Below are 14,891 nucleotides of genomic sequence, written 5' to 3'. Positions count from 1 at the left end.
ACCTTTCCTGTCCATCTACCTGTCTCAGGGCCTTTTAAATATTGTTAATGTACCGCCTCAACCACTTCCTCTGGCAGCTCATTCCATATACGGACCACCCTCTGGGTAAAAAAGTTGCCCCTTGTCTAGAAATACATAACTCTCAAAACAGGGTGTTATACTATGAAAATTGGAGCAGAGTGACTTTGGGGACAATTCTGCTCCCTTAGAGCCCCGCTAAAAACTCTCCGTCTCCAAGAGTTTGGGGGCATGTAACACTGGGCCTGCACAAGCGCACAAGCAAGCTCGGACTGGGCTGGCATATGCCCAGTCTCGCGCCTGTGCCCGTGTGCACAGTTAAGGACCTGTCAGGCTATCAGCCTCAAGGTCTGTTTGGTGAATGCATCTCAGCATCGCCAATTGGCATCAGTCACTCCTGGCATTGTGAGCCGATCGCTGGATCCCTGCCAGTAATACATCACCATCACTGCAGGTTACATCATTCCATCCCCTGGACCTCACACACTTACCTTCACCGAGGGTCTTGCCCAGGGCCAACTTGTGTCGGTCAATCATCACATCTTGGAGTTTCTCTTTGAGGTCATCGCTGATTCCCAGAGTGTTCACTGCGGCGGTAAGGGCAGGGGAAGGGGAGGAGACAAAGATCAAGGGTTAACGGTCTCACTGTCGATCAGAGAGCTGATCTGTTCACTCTGACACCTGCAACAAAGATGAGCAAGTTCTTATGGGAAGCAGAATCACAATGAGTAACAGCTAATTTAATTCACGACCCAGAAACTTAAGGAGATTTGACATATCACCAAATACTTGTAACAAACTTCTACAGATGCACTGTAGAAAGTATCCTCACTGGTTGCATCACGGCCTGGGATGGCAATTTCAATGCACAGGAACGCAAGAGGCTGCAGAGAGTAGTGGACACAGCCCGGTCCATCACAGGCACAGCCCTCCGCACCGTTGACAGCATCTACAGGATGTTGTCTTTTTCTTCACTGAATAGTATAATTTTATGTATAATTTATATTCTGCGTGTTGTCTGTACCTACGTCCCTGTGACGCTGCTGCAAGCAAGTTTCTCATTGTACCTGGACCTCACCGTACTGGTGTATATGACCTGACTTGAGAATATTAGAATTGAGTGATTCTACCTGTCAGGAATCACATTAGGGACAGGTGGGGGTGAGGTCCTTGAAATGACCGAGGGATCCCATAGGTACCAACCACACCACCCTGCCTCTAATAACAGAGTTTCGGAGGAAATACTTTTCCCAAAGAATTGGGGGTAAAGTTGAGACACTCCTTCATGGAGCAACTGAGGAGAATAACATGGGAGATTTTAAGGCAGCATTGGCCTTTTGCTGCTGGACATGGCTGTGAGCAGCCCAGGAGGACAGACCCAGCGGATGTAAAAGGAAGCAACTTCTTAAATTGCTGAACACCGATTATAAAATAATGGAGATTGGGAAAAGAGTGATTGATGCCGACATCAGGCCTTTGTGACTGGCTGGGAAGGATGGGAGGACCAGAGGACGGGCAGGTGGGACAGCCAATAGCATGAGCGGAGGACGAGGCGGCCGGCAACGGTAGATATTTAAGATATTTATTTATTAGTCACATCGAAACACATCGTGAAATGCATCTGTTTGCGTTACTCAGAATGTGCTGGAGGCAGCCCGCAAGTGTCGCCACTCTTCCGGCGCCAACATAGCGTGCCCACAACTTCCTAACCTGTTATGTCTTTGGAATGTGGGAGGAAACCGGAGCACCCGGAGGAAACCCACACAGACACACGGGGAGAACGGACAAACTCCTTACAGACAGCGGCCGGAATTGAACCCGGGTCACTGGGGCAGTAATAGTGTTACGCTAACCTCTACATTACTGTGCCACCACAAGCACCAATTGTGTGTAGCTAAGAACTGGAATGTAGAGGCTATAACCAAGCACACAGGTTGTATGGTGCTGGGCCACCATGTGTTGTGCTGCAGGGGTGGGGTTGTTTTATGTCTTCAGTCAGTTTGAGTTCACCCTTGAGCTCCCTAGAGTCCCAGTAATTATCGTTAACTATCAAAGACTTCAGATCAAATCTGGCAATTTCCCAGGTGTGTGCGTGTGCGTGTGCGTGTGCGTGTGCGTGTGCATGTGCGTGCGTGCGTGCGTGTGTGTGTGCTTGATAAATAAATCCAGGCACATTCTCTCTCCAGGAGGAAGCAGAGACTCATCCATGAAACCAGCAGAGGGTTTGGGATCAGTCTATCACCCACATCCATTCTCGAAAGCCTGGTTTGCTACTTGCTTTCCAGTCTCAAACATCCATGAAAAGAAATTTAAAAACACTAAATGCTTCCCATAGAACCGCTTTGGTAAAATGGCAAAAAGGTTAAAGTTGATAGGGCTCCAAAGACCACCCAAAAACCAGTGAGCAGATTGGGAGAAGCTTGCACAGTGGGTCTAAGAATAGATGTGCCCGCCTCTCTCTATAGCACAGCAACTACAGGCTAAACAACATGAAACATTCCCAGCATCGGCCTCTTGTTTGGCTTTAGGAAAAGTCCGTGTTTTATTTTTGCTGTGTCCAGTTGGAGGAGCACCAGGGCATTCCCAAACCCCGGAATAAGCTGGGAAGGGGTTCAAGGCGGAGAACCGGGCCAACTTTCATTGGCTGGGTCCCAATGTGGGGAACATCAAGCTCAACAAATCAGCCCAAGGCACCAGCCAGACCTTCTGCTGGCAAGCTGGACGTTAGTACACAGCTTTGCAAAAAAAAAGTTTTAAATTTTGAGCTTGAGAGAGAGACCAGCATTTTCTCCATGTTATTTTCCAATAAGTGCAGAGGTGTCTGACTCTCCTCCCCACCATCACCAACCCCACACATTTCCCTGGTAACTGGTTGCCAGTTCCCCAGCCTTTAACATATTTCAGCCACGTTTTCAAAGCTCAGGGTCATCTTTGCCTCCATCTGTCCACCTTGTGGAATCTTCTGTCACAAGATGGACAGATCTGCCCTTTCAAGGTGATGTCACCTTGGTCCCACTGCCTGGTCTTTTCCTGCCGCTCTTAAATGTTTCCCTTTACGATCACATCAATTTCCTTCAGTAAGTTACAATGGAATCTGATTCCACGTCTCGTTGGGTACAAAGAAAAGTCTCCTCATCTCCCTCCTGAATCTGACCTCTTCCCCACCAACAGTCAGTTGGTTTATTATTGTCACATGTACTGAGATACAGTGAAAAACTTAGTTTTGCATGCCATCCATACAGATCATTTCAAAACATAAGTACGGCAAGATAGTACAAGGGTAAAGCAATAACAGAATGCAGAATAGGTGTAGACATCACCAATAGCCTGTCCAGGTCCAATCACATAGATGCCACAGACAAGGAAGCTCACCAGTGCCTCTCCACTTCCTGAGGAGGCTAGAGAAACTCGTCATGTCCTCGTCGACCCTCATCAATTTTTATAGATGCACCATAGAAAGCATCCTATCCGGATATGTTGCGGCTTGGTACGGCAACTGCTGTGCCCGGGACCACAAGAAACTGCAGGGAGTTGTGGACACAGCTCAGCACGTCACGGAAACCAGCCTCCCCTCCATGGACTCTGTCTATACTTCTTGCTGCCTCGGTAAAGCAGCCAGCATAATCAAAGACCCCACCCACCCTTGATATTCTTTCTTCTCCCCCCTTCCATTGGGCAGAAGATACAGAAGCTTGAAACCATATGCTGTACGACCAGGCTCAAGGACAGCTTCTGTCCCACTGTTATAAGACACTTGAATGAACCTCTTGTACGAGAAGATGGGCTTTTGACCTCACAGTCTACCTCGTCATGGCCTCGCACCTTATTGTCTACTTGAACTGCACTTCCTCTGTAACTGTAACACTATATTCTGCATTCTGTTATTGCTTTTCCCTTGTACTACCTCCATGTACTGATGTGATGAAATCGTCTGTATGGATAACATGCCAAACGAAGTTTTTCACTGTACCTTGGTACATGTGGCAATAATAAACTAATTTACCAATGTAGTGTTACAGTTACTGTTACGGAGAAAGTACAGTGCAGGTAGACAATGAGGTACAAGGAGCATGACGAGGTAGATTGTAAGTACAAGTGTTCCTCTTTAACATACAAGAGATCTGTTCAAGAGTCTTACAAGGCTCTCCTTTTCAAAACCCTTGGTAATTTTGTGCATCTCTACCAGTTCCCTGCTCCACTCAAAGGAGAATAAACCCAGCCTATCCAATCTCTGGTCTGGAAAGGACCATCCTAACCTCCCTGTTTGCACCTAATATTAACACTGGTCTCCTGGCCACGGCCAATAGTAGAATGGATGAACGAGTGTTTGATTCTTTAGGCGATGGGAGGTATCCAACTAGACTTAACAAGCTCAGTATAAAACTATGCCAAAGTCAGGGCATCATCAGCCTTGGGATTTAAGAAGTGGGAACATTCAAGTTTGTTCCATCATTCAATAGGATCACGATCTGATATTCCTCAAGGCTGTTTTCAAACCTTTTGCCCTTAACCTCGATTCCCTCCTGATTACAAACCTATCGATCTCAGCTTTAGGTATATTCAAGGACTTTGCTGTAACAGTTCCCTCCGACAAGGAGTTCCAAAGACTCACAACCACCTGAGATAAGAAGTACTTAAGTCACAGGTCCTCCCTGGGTTGTGAATGCCTGACACGGACACCCCATACATCCGAGCGAGCGTTTGGGAGACCGGCGGGATGGATGGGAGTGGATTTGCTGGCTGCTGCGGGACCGCAGGCGTCTTCTGTCGGGTGGGAATGGGGCATTTCCACAGCCTTCTCTTCCCCACTGCCCCCTCCCCGAGCCTCAGCAATGGGGGGCCGGGTGGGGCCGAGCAGAGCCGGGAGCACTGAGCAGACTCACTCGTTCACTCATGGAGTCCGCGAGGCCGGCTGGCGGTCGCCCTTCCCACGCCTGCTCGCTCTCGTCACTGATGTTTCTGTGACCTTCTCCCACCCACTCCCGACTTACGGGCAGCTCGGGTTACGAGCGGTACTCAGGAATGGAGTCCTGTTGTAAACTGGGAACTCCCTAAAACTGGAATGGAGGTTGAGATGAGGACATAAAACAGTTAAAACATTTCACACCTCATTTCTCTATCGAACAATGTAAGCCATACTGAACACTGGGTCTGAGCTGGAAGGCCTTTGTATGAGTTGGATTTTCCTGAACTTCAGCCAGCCTCTCCTGCCAGTGCCTGGGTTTGGCAATGAACCATCCCACCTCAGTTTCCGGTGCTAAACTCATTCATTCCTACTTATAAGCCCCAAGCCCTTGACTTCTCAATCCAAGGGGCTCCATGCCTCTAGTTTGCTGAGATTAGACCAACATGAATGGAAAACAAAACTGCAGATAGTTTGTTGCTCCAGATGCCAGACACTGCAGATGCTGGAATCTGGAGCAACAAACTACCTGCTGGAGGAACTCAGTGAGTCGAGCAGCATCTGTGGGGGGTAAGGAATTATCGACATTTCAGGTCTCATGATCCAGAGTTTCGACCCAAAACGTCGACAGTTCCTTTCCCCTCCCACAGATGCTGATTGATCCGTTGAGTTCTCCAGCATAAGAACACAAGTCCATAACACATAGGAGCAGACTAAGGCCATTCGGCCCACCGAGTCTCCTCTGTCGTTAAATCATGGCTGATTTATATTTCAACCCATTCTCCCACCTTTTCCCCATAACCCTTAACCCCCTTACCAATCAAGAACCCATCAATCTCTGCCTTAAATACACCCAATGACTTGGTCTCCACAGCCCTCTGTGGCAAATGAATTCCACAGATTCAATACCTTCTCCCAGAAGAAATTCCTCCTCATCTCTGTTCCAAAGGGACATCTCTTTATTCTTAAGCTGTGCCCTCAGATCCTAGACTCTCCTACTAACAGAAACATCCTCTCCACATCCACTCTATTCAGGCCTTTCAGTATTCGGTAGTTTTCAGTGAGATCTCTCATCCTTCTGAACTCCATCGAGCACAGGCCCAGAGACATCAAACCAGCAGCCAGCAGACTGTTGGTTGCCCCAGATCAAAGAGGTGGATGCCAACGAGTGCATTGAAGGAGTTGGAAAGGTTTGGGGAAGGAATTTCAAAGGCTGGGAGGTCTTTGCAGCCAAAGGCACAGCCACCAGTGATTGCAAAGTTCTAAGGGGAGTTCAAGACCCCAGGCAGAGCACAAAAATCTGACAGTGAAGTCTTCCATTTCAGTGACATGTTCCAGTCTTGTTAGAAAGGGCCATGTTCCTGCACTCACAAGATAAATACAATATAAATTGTTTAGAAGGGGATTATGAACTAGACTAAAATATTTGTTATACAACTTCATCTTTGAGATTGGTTTATGTGCACTTATAAACATATAGTCTAAAATATAGCCAACTCGTTATAAGTGAGTATGGTATTATTTTTGGAGGAGTGGTACAGATTATTTGTTACTAACTTTTAATGCATTTTAAAATCGCAGAGAGAAGAGTGTTCTTTGAAAATATTTTTTGTGAGTTTCTGAAATGGACCTTCTTCATTCACTCTTGGTCTGAGCAAGGTAGATCGGGGGTTTATTTTCAAAAGTTTCTCATATATCTCAAAAGGCTCAAATGTCACAGAAAGATACAGCACGGAAACAGGCCCTTCAGCCCATCAAGGCTATACCGACCATCAAGTACACTAATCCCATTTTATTCTTCTCACGTTCCCATCAACTTCCCCCCAGATTTTTACCCTTCATCTACACATCAGGGGCAATTTACAGCAGCCAATTTAACCCACCAACCTGCATGTCTTTGGGATGTGGGAGGAAACCGGAGCACACGGGGGGGAAACCCACGCGGTCACAGGGAGAACGTGCAGACTCCACACACAGACAGTGCCGGAGGATGGGATTGAACCCGGGTTGCCGGAACTGTGAGGCAGTGGTACTACCTGCTGCACCACTCTGCCACCATGGATCACTGACTAGTCCTGGCTCAGACCTTACCCCTTCCATCCCAGGGCATCTGGAGGTACGCATCCAAATCCAAGCTTCCAACATGGACTGGGACCAACCAACTCAACATTGAGCTGGGGTTGAACTACACTCAGTCCGCATTCAAGCAACTGCCTTGATTCAGCTTGCAGTTTGCATCATTCCCAGTCCATCGCCATCCCAGCAGTTCAGAGATATGATTGCAATGGAGAGGATGCAGAGGAGGTTCATCAGGTTGGGTGAGTCTAGAACTAGAGGTTTACAAAATTATGAGGGGTATAGATAGGGTGAATGCATGCAGGCTTTTTCCCTTCAGGTTGGGTGAGACTGGAACTGGAGGTCATAGGTTTAGGGTGAAAGGTGAAATAGTTAAGGGGAATCTGAGGGGGAATTACTTCACTCAGAGGATGGTGAGAGTGCGGAACGAGCTGCCAGCAGAAGTGGTGGATGCGGGTTCAATTGTAACATTTTTGGAAGTTTGGATAGGAGAGGAATGGAGGGCTATGGTCTGGGTGCAGGTAGATGGGACTTGGCAGAAAACCAGGCCGGCGTGAACTAGATGGGCCAAAGGGCCTGTTTCTGTGCTGTGGTGCTCTACGACTCTCGGATGTTGCCTGGGATGTGGCGTTTCAGTTACAAGGAGAGACTGGATAGACTGGGTTTATTTTTCTTGGAGGGACTTGATGGAGGTGTACAAAATTACAAGAGGGATAGATAGGGAGGAAAGTAGGAATCTTTTTTCCTCGTGATGGGGCTATCTTAAACAAGGTGAGAGGTAGGTCAATTAGAGGAGGGATTATTTTTGCACAGAGAGTGGTTCAAATCTGGATTACACTGTCTGAGGGGGTGGTGGAGGCAGATACTCTCACAATATTTAAGAACATAGAACATAGAATACTACAGCACAGTACAGGCCCTTCGGCCCACAATGTTGTGCTGACATTTTATCCTGCTCTAAGATCTATCTAACCCTTCCCTCCCACATTGCCCCCCCCCCATTCATTCATATATCTATCTAAGAGTCTCTTAAATGTCCCTTATGTATCTGCCCCCACAACCTCTGCAGGCAGTGCTCGAATCGCCAAGGCATGGAAGGCTACAGACCAAAGGCTACAGACTAAATGGGATTAGTGTGGATGGGTCTAATGGTCGGCATGGACAGGCTGAGCTGAAGGGCCTGTTTCTGTGCTGTACAATTCTTTGATAGCTCCACGCTGTCCTGATTACTTTCCACAAACTCTAAACGAAATCAGATGCTTGTGGTGTTTCCAAGCTGCTCATGAGCAGCCAGCTACATCCTGACTCTCAATCTCTCCCAACAATTCCCGAAGTGGGATATGCTGGTTACAACAAGAATAAAACATTCAATCAGCCAGTTCTTGGAGTCCCAATAACATTTCACCAGCTGTGCAGAGCCTTTGAGCCTCCTGAGCCGGCGGAAGGAATGCTAGGACTGTCGGCTTTCTCGCTGAGCTCCACTTGACTCTCCAAAACAAGTTAAGTCCCACAGAACAAATACAAAATCTTTGCCCGATGGCACAGCCAGAGTTGAAGCAAGCCAACGCCCAGACAACAGGACACTGGCTTGTCACTGCACACCAGAATTAGAGTTACACTGCACAGAAACAGGCCCTTCAGCCCAACAAGTCTGTGCTAACCATCAAGCATCCTTTTACTAATTCCATTTTGTTTTATACTCCCCACATTCCCATCAACTCTCCCCAAGATTCTACCTCTCACCTACACACTAGGGGCAACTTACAGCGGCCAGTTAACCTACCACATCTTTTGGATGTGGGAGGAATAGCAACTGATCTGCCCAAGGCCGCAAGAAACTGCAGAAAGTTGTGGACACAGCTCAGTCCATCGTGAAAACCAGCCTCCCCTCCATGGACTCTGCCTACACTTCTCACTGCCTTGGTCAAGCAGCCAGCATAATCAAAGACCCCACCTGCCCCGATCATTCTCTCTTCTCCCCCCTCCCATCGGGCAGAAGATACAGAAGCCTGAAAGTACGTACCACCAGGCTCAAGGACAGCTTCTATCCTGCTGTTATAAGACTCTTGAATGGACCTCGTACGTTAAAGATGAACTCTTTGACCTCACAATCTACCTCATCATGGCCCTTGTACTTTTGTTTTGAAATGATCTGTATAGATGGCTTGCAAAACTAAGCTTTTCGCTGTATCTCAGTACATGTGACAATAATAAACCAATTACCAATACCAAACCAGAGCACCCGGAGGAAAATAAGCAAGGCCCCAGAGAGAACATGCAAACTCCACACAGACAGCACTCAAGGTCAGAATCCAAAATCGGATCAACTCAGCAAGGTCTGAAGGCCAAGCGCACATATTGAACTAATCTGTTCCAGCAAAAAGAGAAGGGGGCAAAGAAAAAGCAATTTTGTACCTTAAAAAGCAATTAATTTGGTTGAAAGTAGTTTAATCTGCTGTTCAGTTAGATCACTACCAAACTGCACCTTAATTTCAATTGCCCACCAGAATCCCCTTCCTCAGCTAACGCCTTCCCTAGAGTAAAGAAGTGCCCTCCGGCCAGAGGAAATGTCCTCTGACTGTCAAATTCATGATCTTAAATGATTGCCCCTGAACTTGCTTAAAAATTCTCCATTGGGGGTGTATTAGTTCAAACACCAAACTACACAATTACTGCAAAAAACCTTGCATGTTCTCATGAACTGCAAAGGGAACATTTCTCGTCTTGGGTCTGGAGATCATCTTGAGCCAAGTGACAACCTGATGTCACACTGCCCTGAAGGAAGGAATGATCCCTTGTTTTCATATTATAGGGAGCGTACAGTTGCACAGGTGGTAAAGCCACTGCCTCACAGCACCTGAGACCCAGGTTCGATCCTGACCTCCACTGCCATCTGTGTGGAGTTTGCACGTTCTCCCTGTGACCGCGTGGGTTTCCCCCCCGGGTGCTCCGGTTTCCTCCCACATCCCAAAGACACACACATGGACAGGTTAATTGGCCGCTGTAAATTGCGATAGGATCTGGAGGGAGTTGACGAGAATGTGGGGAGGATAGAGAACGAGATTCATGGAGGATTTGCGTAAATGGGTGGTAGATGGACAGCGTTGACTCAAGAGGGCCGCTTTCCATGCTGTATCTCTCTATGACTATTATTCCATCTTCCCTGATGAAATACAAGGAGACCATTCATCCAATCAGGTCACAGGATGCCCCGTTTACATACGTGTAACCTAGTTCAGATGGGGCCCATGGGTGACGTGCAGTGGGTTAAAACATAGTACCAACCCCCATCCACCACACTGAGTCAGGCTCAAACACTGAGTATTTTGCCACAACTTGGACAAACTGTGCTGGCTCACGACAATCCGGAGCCTGTCACTAACCTCTCCAACTGAGTGGGAGCTTGGAACACAGATAATCTTCTGCACAGTCACAACTTTATCTCAGCTGACCTATAACAATAAGGTTTCTCTTCATCGGTTGTTAGTTTACAGTTCTTTAACCCCGTAAACAAGTTATTGGCCTGTTCAGGCTCAGTCCTCCAACCTGGTTATTCCTCCCCATTTTACTGTCACATTTCAAAATCTCAAAGGACCGGCCCACAAGAAATTCATTCCTCGCTGTGGATACTCCTGCACCAATCCAGCTTTTTTTCTTAGGGGCAGGCACGGTAGCGTAGCAGTTAGCGTGACGCTATTACAGCACCAGCGACCCAGGTTCAATTCCGGCCGCAGTCTGTAAGGAGTTTGTACGTTCTCCCCGTGTCTGCGTGAGTTTCCTTCGGGTGGTCCGGATTCCCCCCACATTCCAAAAGACGTATGGGTTAGGATGTTGTGGGCATGCTATGTTGGCACCGGAAGCGTGGCGACACTTGCGGGCTGCCCCAGAATACTCTACACACAAAGATGCATTTCACTGTGTGTTTCGATGTACATGTGACTAATAACGATATCTTAATCATATCTATCTTAAAGTAACGCTGAGCAAACTCGTCCTCCCCATGGTCAACTGTGAGTTAAATTTAAGGGCAGTTTTTATCCTAATGCCGAGTAAAGAGGCTCCTTTGGAGTCCTACCGATCCCAACGTGTCATGCATGAAACAGAACCACTCAGAGTCAGGCCCTCAGCCCACCTTGTCCAAGCTGACTATCTCCACATTTCCATCAGCTCCCCCCAGATAGTACCCCACTACATGAGAGAATCTCAGGGGTGTTGAAGGCAATGTGGAGAGAATCCATTAGGATTAATGTGAATAGGTGCTTAACAGTCAGTGTGGATTCAGTGGTGTATGACTCTATCACGTACTAATCCCATTTACCAGCATTTAGTCCGAAACCTTCTATGCCTTGACGATTCAAATACTCACCTAGTATGTATGTGGTTACATTGGGAAACTGACTTTTGGAACTTTCGACAGGTTGGGGTCGAACGAGGATTGTAGTGCTTTAGAGGCAAGTTTGGTTATTAAACTATTTCACCTTCATTTAATCACAAGTGTTTTCCACTGATTTTTTTTTTCTAAGTGTGTATAGCTTTGTTTGATACAATTTTTTTTAAATGTTTTTTAAGTGTTTGTGACTCAAAGATACTGTGGTGATTTTGACAGCCAGCCACACTGGGCAGGGCTTTGCCGTCTGCCAAAGGCTCGCGAGGTTGGGTTCAGAGGTGGAGTAATAAATACCCAGCCCCAGGTGAATGGATCTGGCCTGAGTGTTGGCAACCACTGTCCACTGCTGACCTTTGCCCTCAGATGCCAAGCCAAAGAACGGGAGCAGGAGGATTGGCAAAGCAACCCACCTTCCTCATCTAAGATAAAAGCCCAAGTCAAATGTAGCCGTCCTTGTCCCCAACCCCTCCTTGGTCAACCAGTGTAGATCAGGAAAGGCACCCAATATTGTTTCTCTCAGTTTTCATTGATACGTTGGATCTCGTTCAGGCCAAGTTCCTGGGAAACAGCCGAGTGGTTTGTGTATGAGCTACAAGTTGTTGTGACTCAATCTAATGAGAATTACTCTTGCTCATTGACAGCTTGCTGGTGGTCACGTAGCTGTAACATCTGTCCTGTTCCCCTGACCTCACTCCCTCTGGACACATGGAGTTTGGCAATACATTTCCAAGCCATTTGGTAGATCACCAAGTACCATCGGCATTCCTGAAGACAATGCCAACTGACGGAAGCATCCTGATCTTATGTTGTTCACAGCAGATGTTCAGACACAGCTGTTTGTATTTAGCGTCTTATGAAGCAACCCCGCCCACAATTACCAAACTTTATCCACGATGTGGTGACACATTCGTCTACGCATTGCTGGTTGTGTGGATTATTTGAGCAACTCGAACCCTTATCCCAGGGGGCCCTCTGTTGGAGGGGTTCACTGCTTCTGATGGAACAGGTAACGTAAAACCAGCTCCCTGTGCCAACCTGGGGCATTCCAGGTCCAGGAAAATTGCTTTCATCCGGCATACTCGGGACTTTGCTGCTGCCAGACTGGCAGATTTCCCGGACTATCAGATGTAATTTCAGGAATACTCCAATTTATTTTTAATTCATTCATTTTCTTTAAAATAAAGATGTTACACAGTAACAATTCAGTGCACCCGGTTAGTGTAACTGAACACAGGAAACTGAACCAGGTGATTTTAAAAGGAGTGCAGGAACAAATGGTCAGGGAGTGCAAGAACTGGGACCCTGGTGTGTTGAAACATTAGCTCTGTTTCTCTTCCCACAGATGCGACCTGACCTGCTGAGTATATCCAGCATTTTCTGTTTTATTTTATACTTCCAGCATCTGCAGTTTGTTTTTTGATTTTCCCCAATTTCATACGACGTTTTCCCAGCCCAGTTTCAAAGCAGATAGCAACGGGACAAAACTTCCCGAATCCATTTTCCTGTCCAATTCAGGGACCAAGGTTGAATCTACCTCCACTACTGCCCTGCATTCCCGGAGCCCAATCATTTCCACATGCCACTTTTGGGTGTAACTAAAAAATTGATTGTTGCCTTTTGGTTTAAGTTCTGATGAAGGGTTTTGGACCCAAAACAAAGGAGCTGGTCATTGACTTCAGGAAGCAGGGTGGAGTACATGCCCCTGTCTCTATCAATGGTGCTGATGTGGAGATGGTTGAGAGCTTCAAGTTCCTGGGTGTACATCACCCAGAAATTTTTCTGGACAAGTCACGTGGACACTACGGCCAAGAATGCACACCATCACCTCTACTTCCTCAGAAGGATAAGGAAATTCGGCATGACCCTGATGACTCTGATGAGCTTTTACCAATGCAGCATAGAAAGCATTCTATCTGGATGTATCACAGCAACCGCTCTGCCCAAGATCACAAGAAATTGCAGCGAGTTATGAACACAGCCCAGTCCATCACACGAACTATTGACTCTTTCTACACTTCCAACTGCCTCGGGAAAGCAGACAATATAAACAAAGACCCCTCCCACCCCGGTCATTCTCTCTTCTCCTCTCTTCTGTTGGGCAGAAGATACAAAAACTCAAGAGCACGTACCACCAGACTCAAGGATGGCTTTTATCCCACTGTTATCAGACTCTTGAATGGACATTTCATACACTAAAAGATGAACTCTTGATCTCCCGGTCTACCTCACTGTGACCCTTGCACTTTATTTGTCTACCTGCACTGCACTTTCTCTGTAACTGTAACACTATATTCTGCATTCTGTTTTCCTTTTTACTACCTCGATGTACTTATGTATGGCAAGATCCATCTGGATGGCACGCAAACAAAAGCTTTTCACTGTATCTCGGCATATGTGACAATAATAATCCAATACAACTGTTTCTCATTCCACAGATGCTGCCTGACCTGCAGAGTATTTAATAAGATGTTTATTTATTAGTCACATGTACATCAAGACACACAGTGAAATGCGTCTTCTTGCGTTACTGAGAATGTGCTGGGGGCAGCCCGCAAGTGTCGCCACGCTTCCGGCGCCAACATAGCATGCCCACAGCTCCTAACCCGTACGTCTTTGGAATGTGGGAGGAAATCGGAGCACCCGGAGGAAACCCACTCAGACACGGGGAGAACGTACAAACTCCTTACAGACAGCAGCAGGAATTGAACCTGAAATAGCGTCAAACTAACCGCTCCGTTAAATGTTGCTGTGTCAAATGCGTGACGATTACTCACAGGTGGTCTCAGTGGTCCGTCTGCTGTACGATTTTCTGACCCGGTAACGCACCACCAGCTCCCCTCTATCGATCATGGGCTCAAATGCTTCTCTGTTGGGCGTAAGCAAACAGTCAAGAGAATGAACTGACCCCATCACCATTTAATTTATTCATCATTATGTCATGGGGAGAATGTGACTGACAGCGAGGAATCATCCAATCAGCAAGTGAAGAATATTCACTTGGCAAGGGAAAGGCGGGACATTGTGAGGATGGAAGTGCCTGGAAACCAATGGTGTGAGAATGGGGGCGGGGCAGTGGGAGGTGAGAGGTCATTTGATGGAACGTCCAATCAGAGTTGGCAGAGCTACTCCAGGCTGACCCACAATATTGAAGGGCCTCTGGTTAAAGGGGCTTACAGAAGATGGAGAACAAGACTTGTTGTTAAGAGTGATTAAACTCCATCACTCATTAATCACAAATTGCCTTGAGTTAAACGCTTATCCATTAATAAAGGGCAAGACTCCCCACTGGCTTTCTCCTCGATTGACGTCTCTCTGGTTACCCAATCACCTTATCACGATAAGAACTTGGGAAAACAGAACCATTCAGTCCCTCAGCCTTGCTCCAACCAGCTTTGTCATGAAAAAGTCAACCCTCCCCCCCACTTCCTGCCCACAGAATTTCTTTTTTCATTCATTCAAGGAATGTGGGCTTCGCAGGCTGAGCCAGCATTTAATTGCCCATCCCTG

The 14,891-nt window shown here is 47.0% G+C and overlaps 1 protein-coding gene across 2 annotated transcripts in view; it reads right to left on the bottom strand.

Annotated features, from left to right (window-relative positions):
* Positions 1–14,891, bottom strand: part of LOC127586417 (tyrosine-protein kinase receptor UFO) — a 119,243-nt gene that overhangs the window by 19,685 nt on the left and 84,667 nt on the right. For both annotated transcript variants that reach the window (XM_052044367.1, XM_052044368.1), the window contains 2 exons: positions 14,159–14,250; positions 510–605 (listed from right to left, as the gene is read on the bottom strand). In XM_052044367.1, the coding sequence (XP_051900327.1) occupies positions 510–605; positions 14,159–14,250 (188 nt within the window). The remainder of the gene's footprint in view (positions 1–509; positions 606–14,158; positions 14,251–14,891) is intronic.

The sequence above is a fragment of the Pristis pectinata genome, chromosome 35 (genome assembly GCF_009764475.1).
Source record: "Pristis pectinata isolate sPriPec2 chromosome 35, sPriPec2.1.pri, whole genome shotgun sequence".
Lineage (NCBI taxonomy): Eukaryota > Metazoa > Chordata > Chondrichthyes > Rhinopristiformes > Pristidae > Pristis > Pristis pectinata.
Note: the sequence above shows the minus strand (reverse complement) of the source record. Positions and strands in the feature narration are given on the sequence as shown.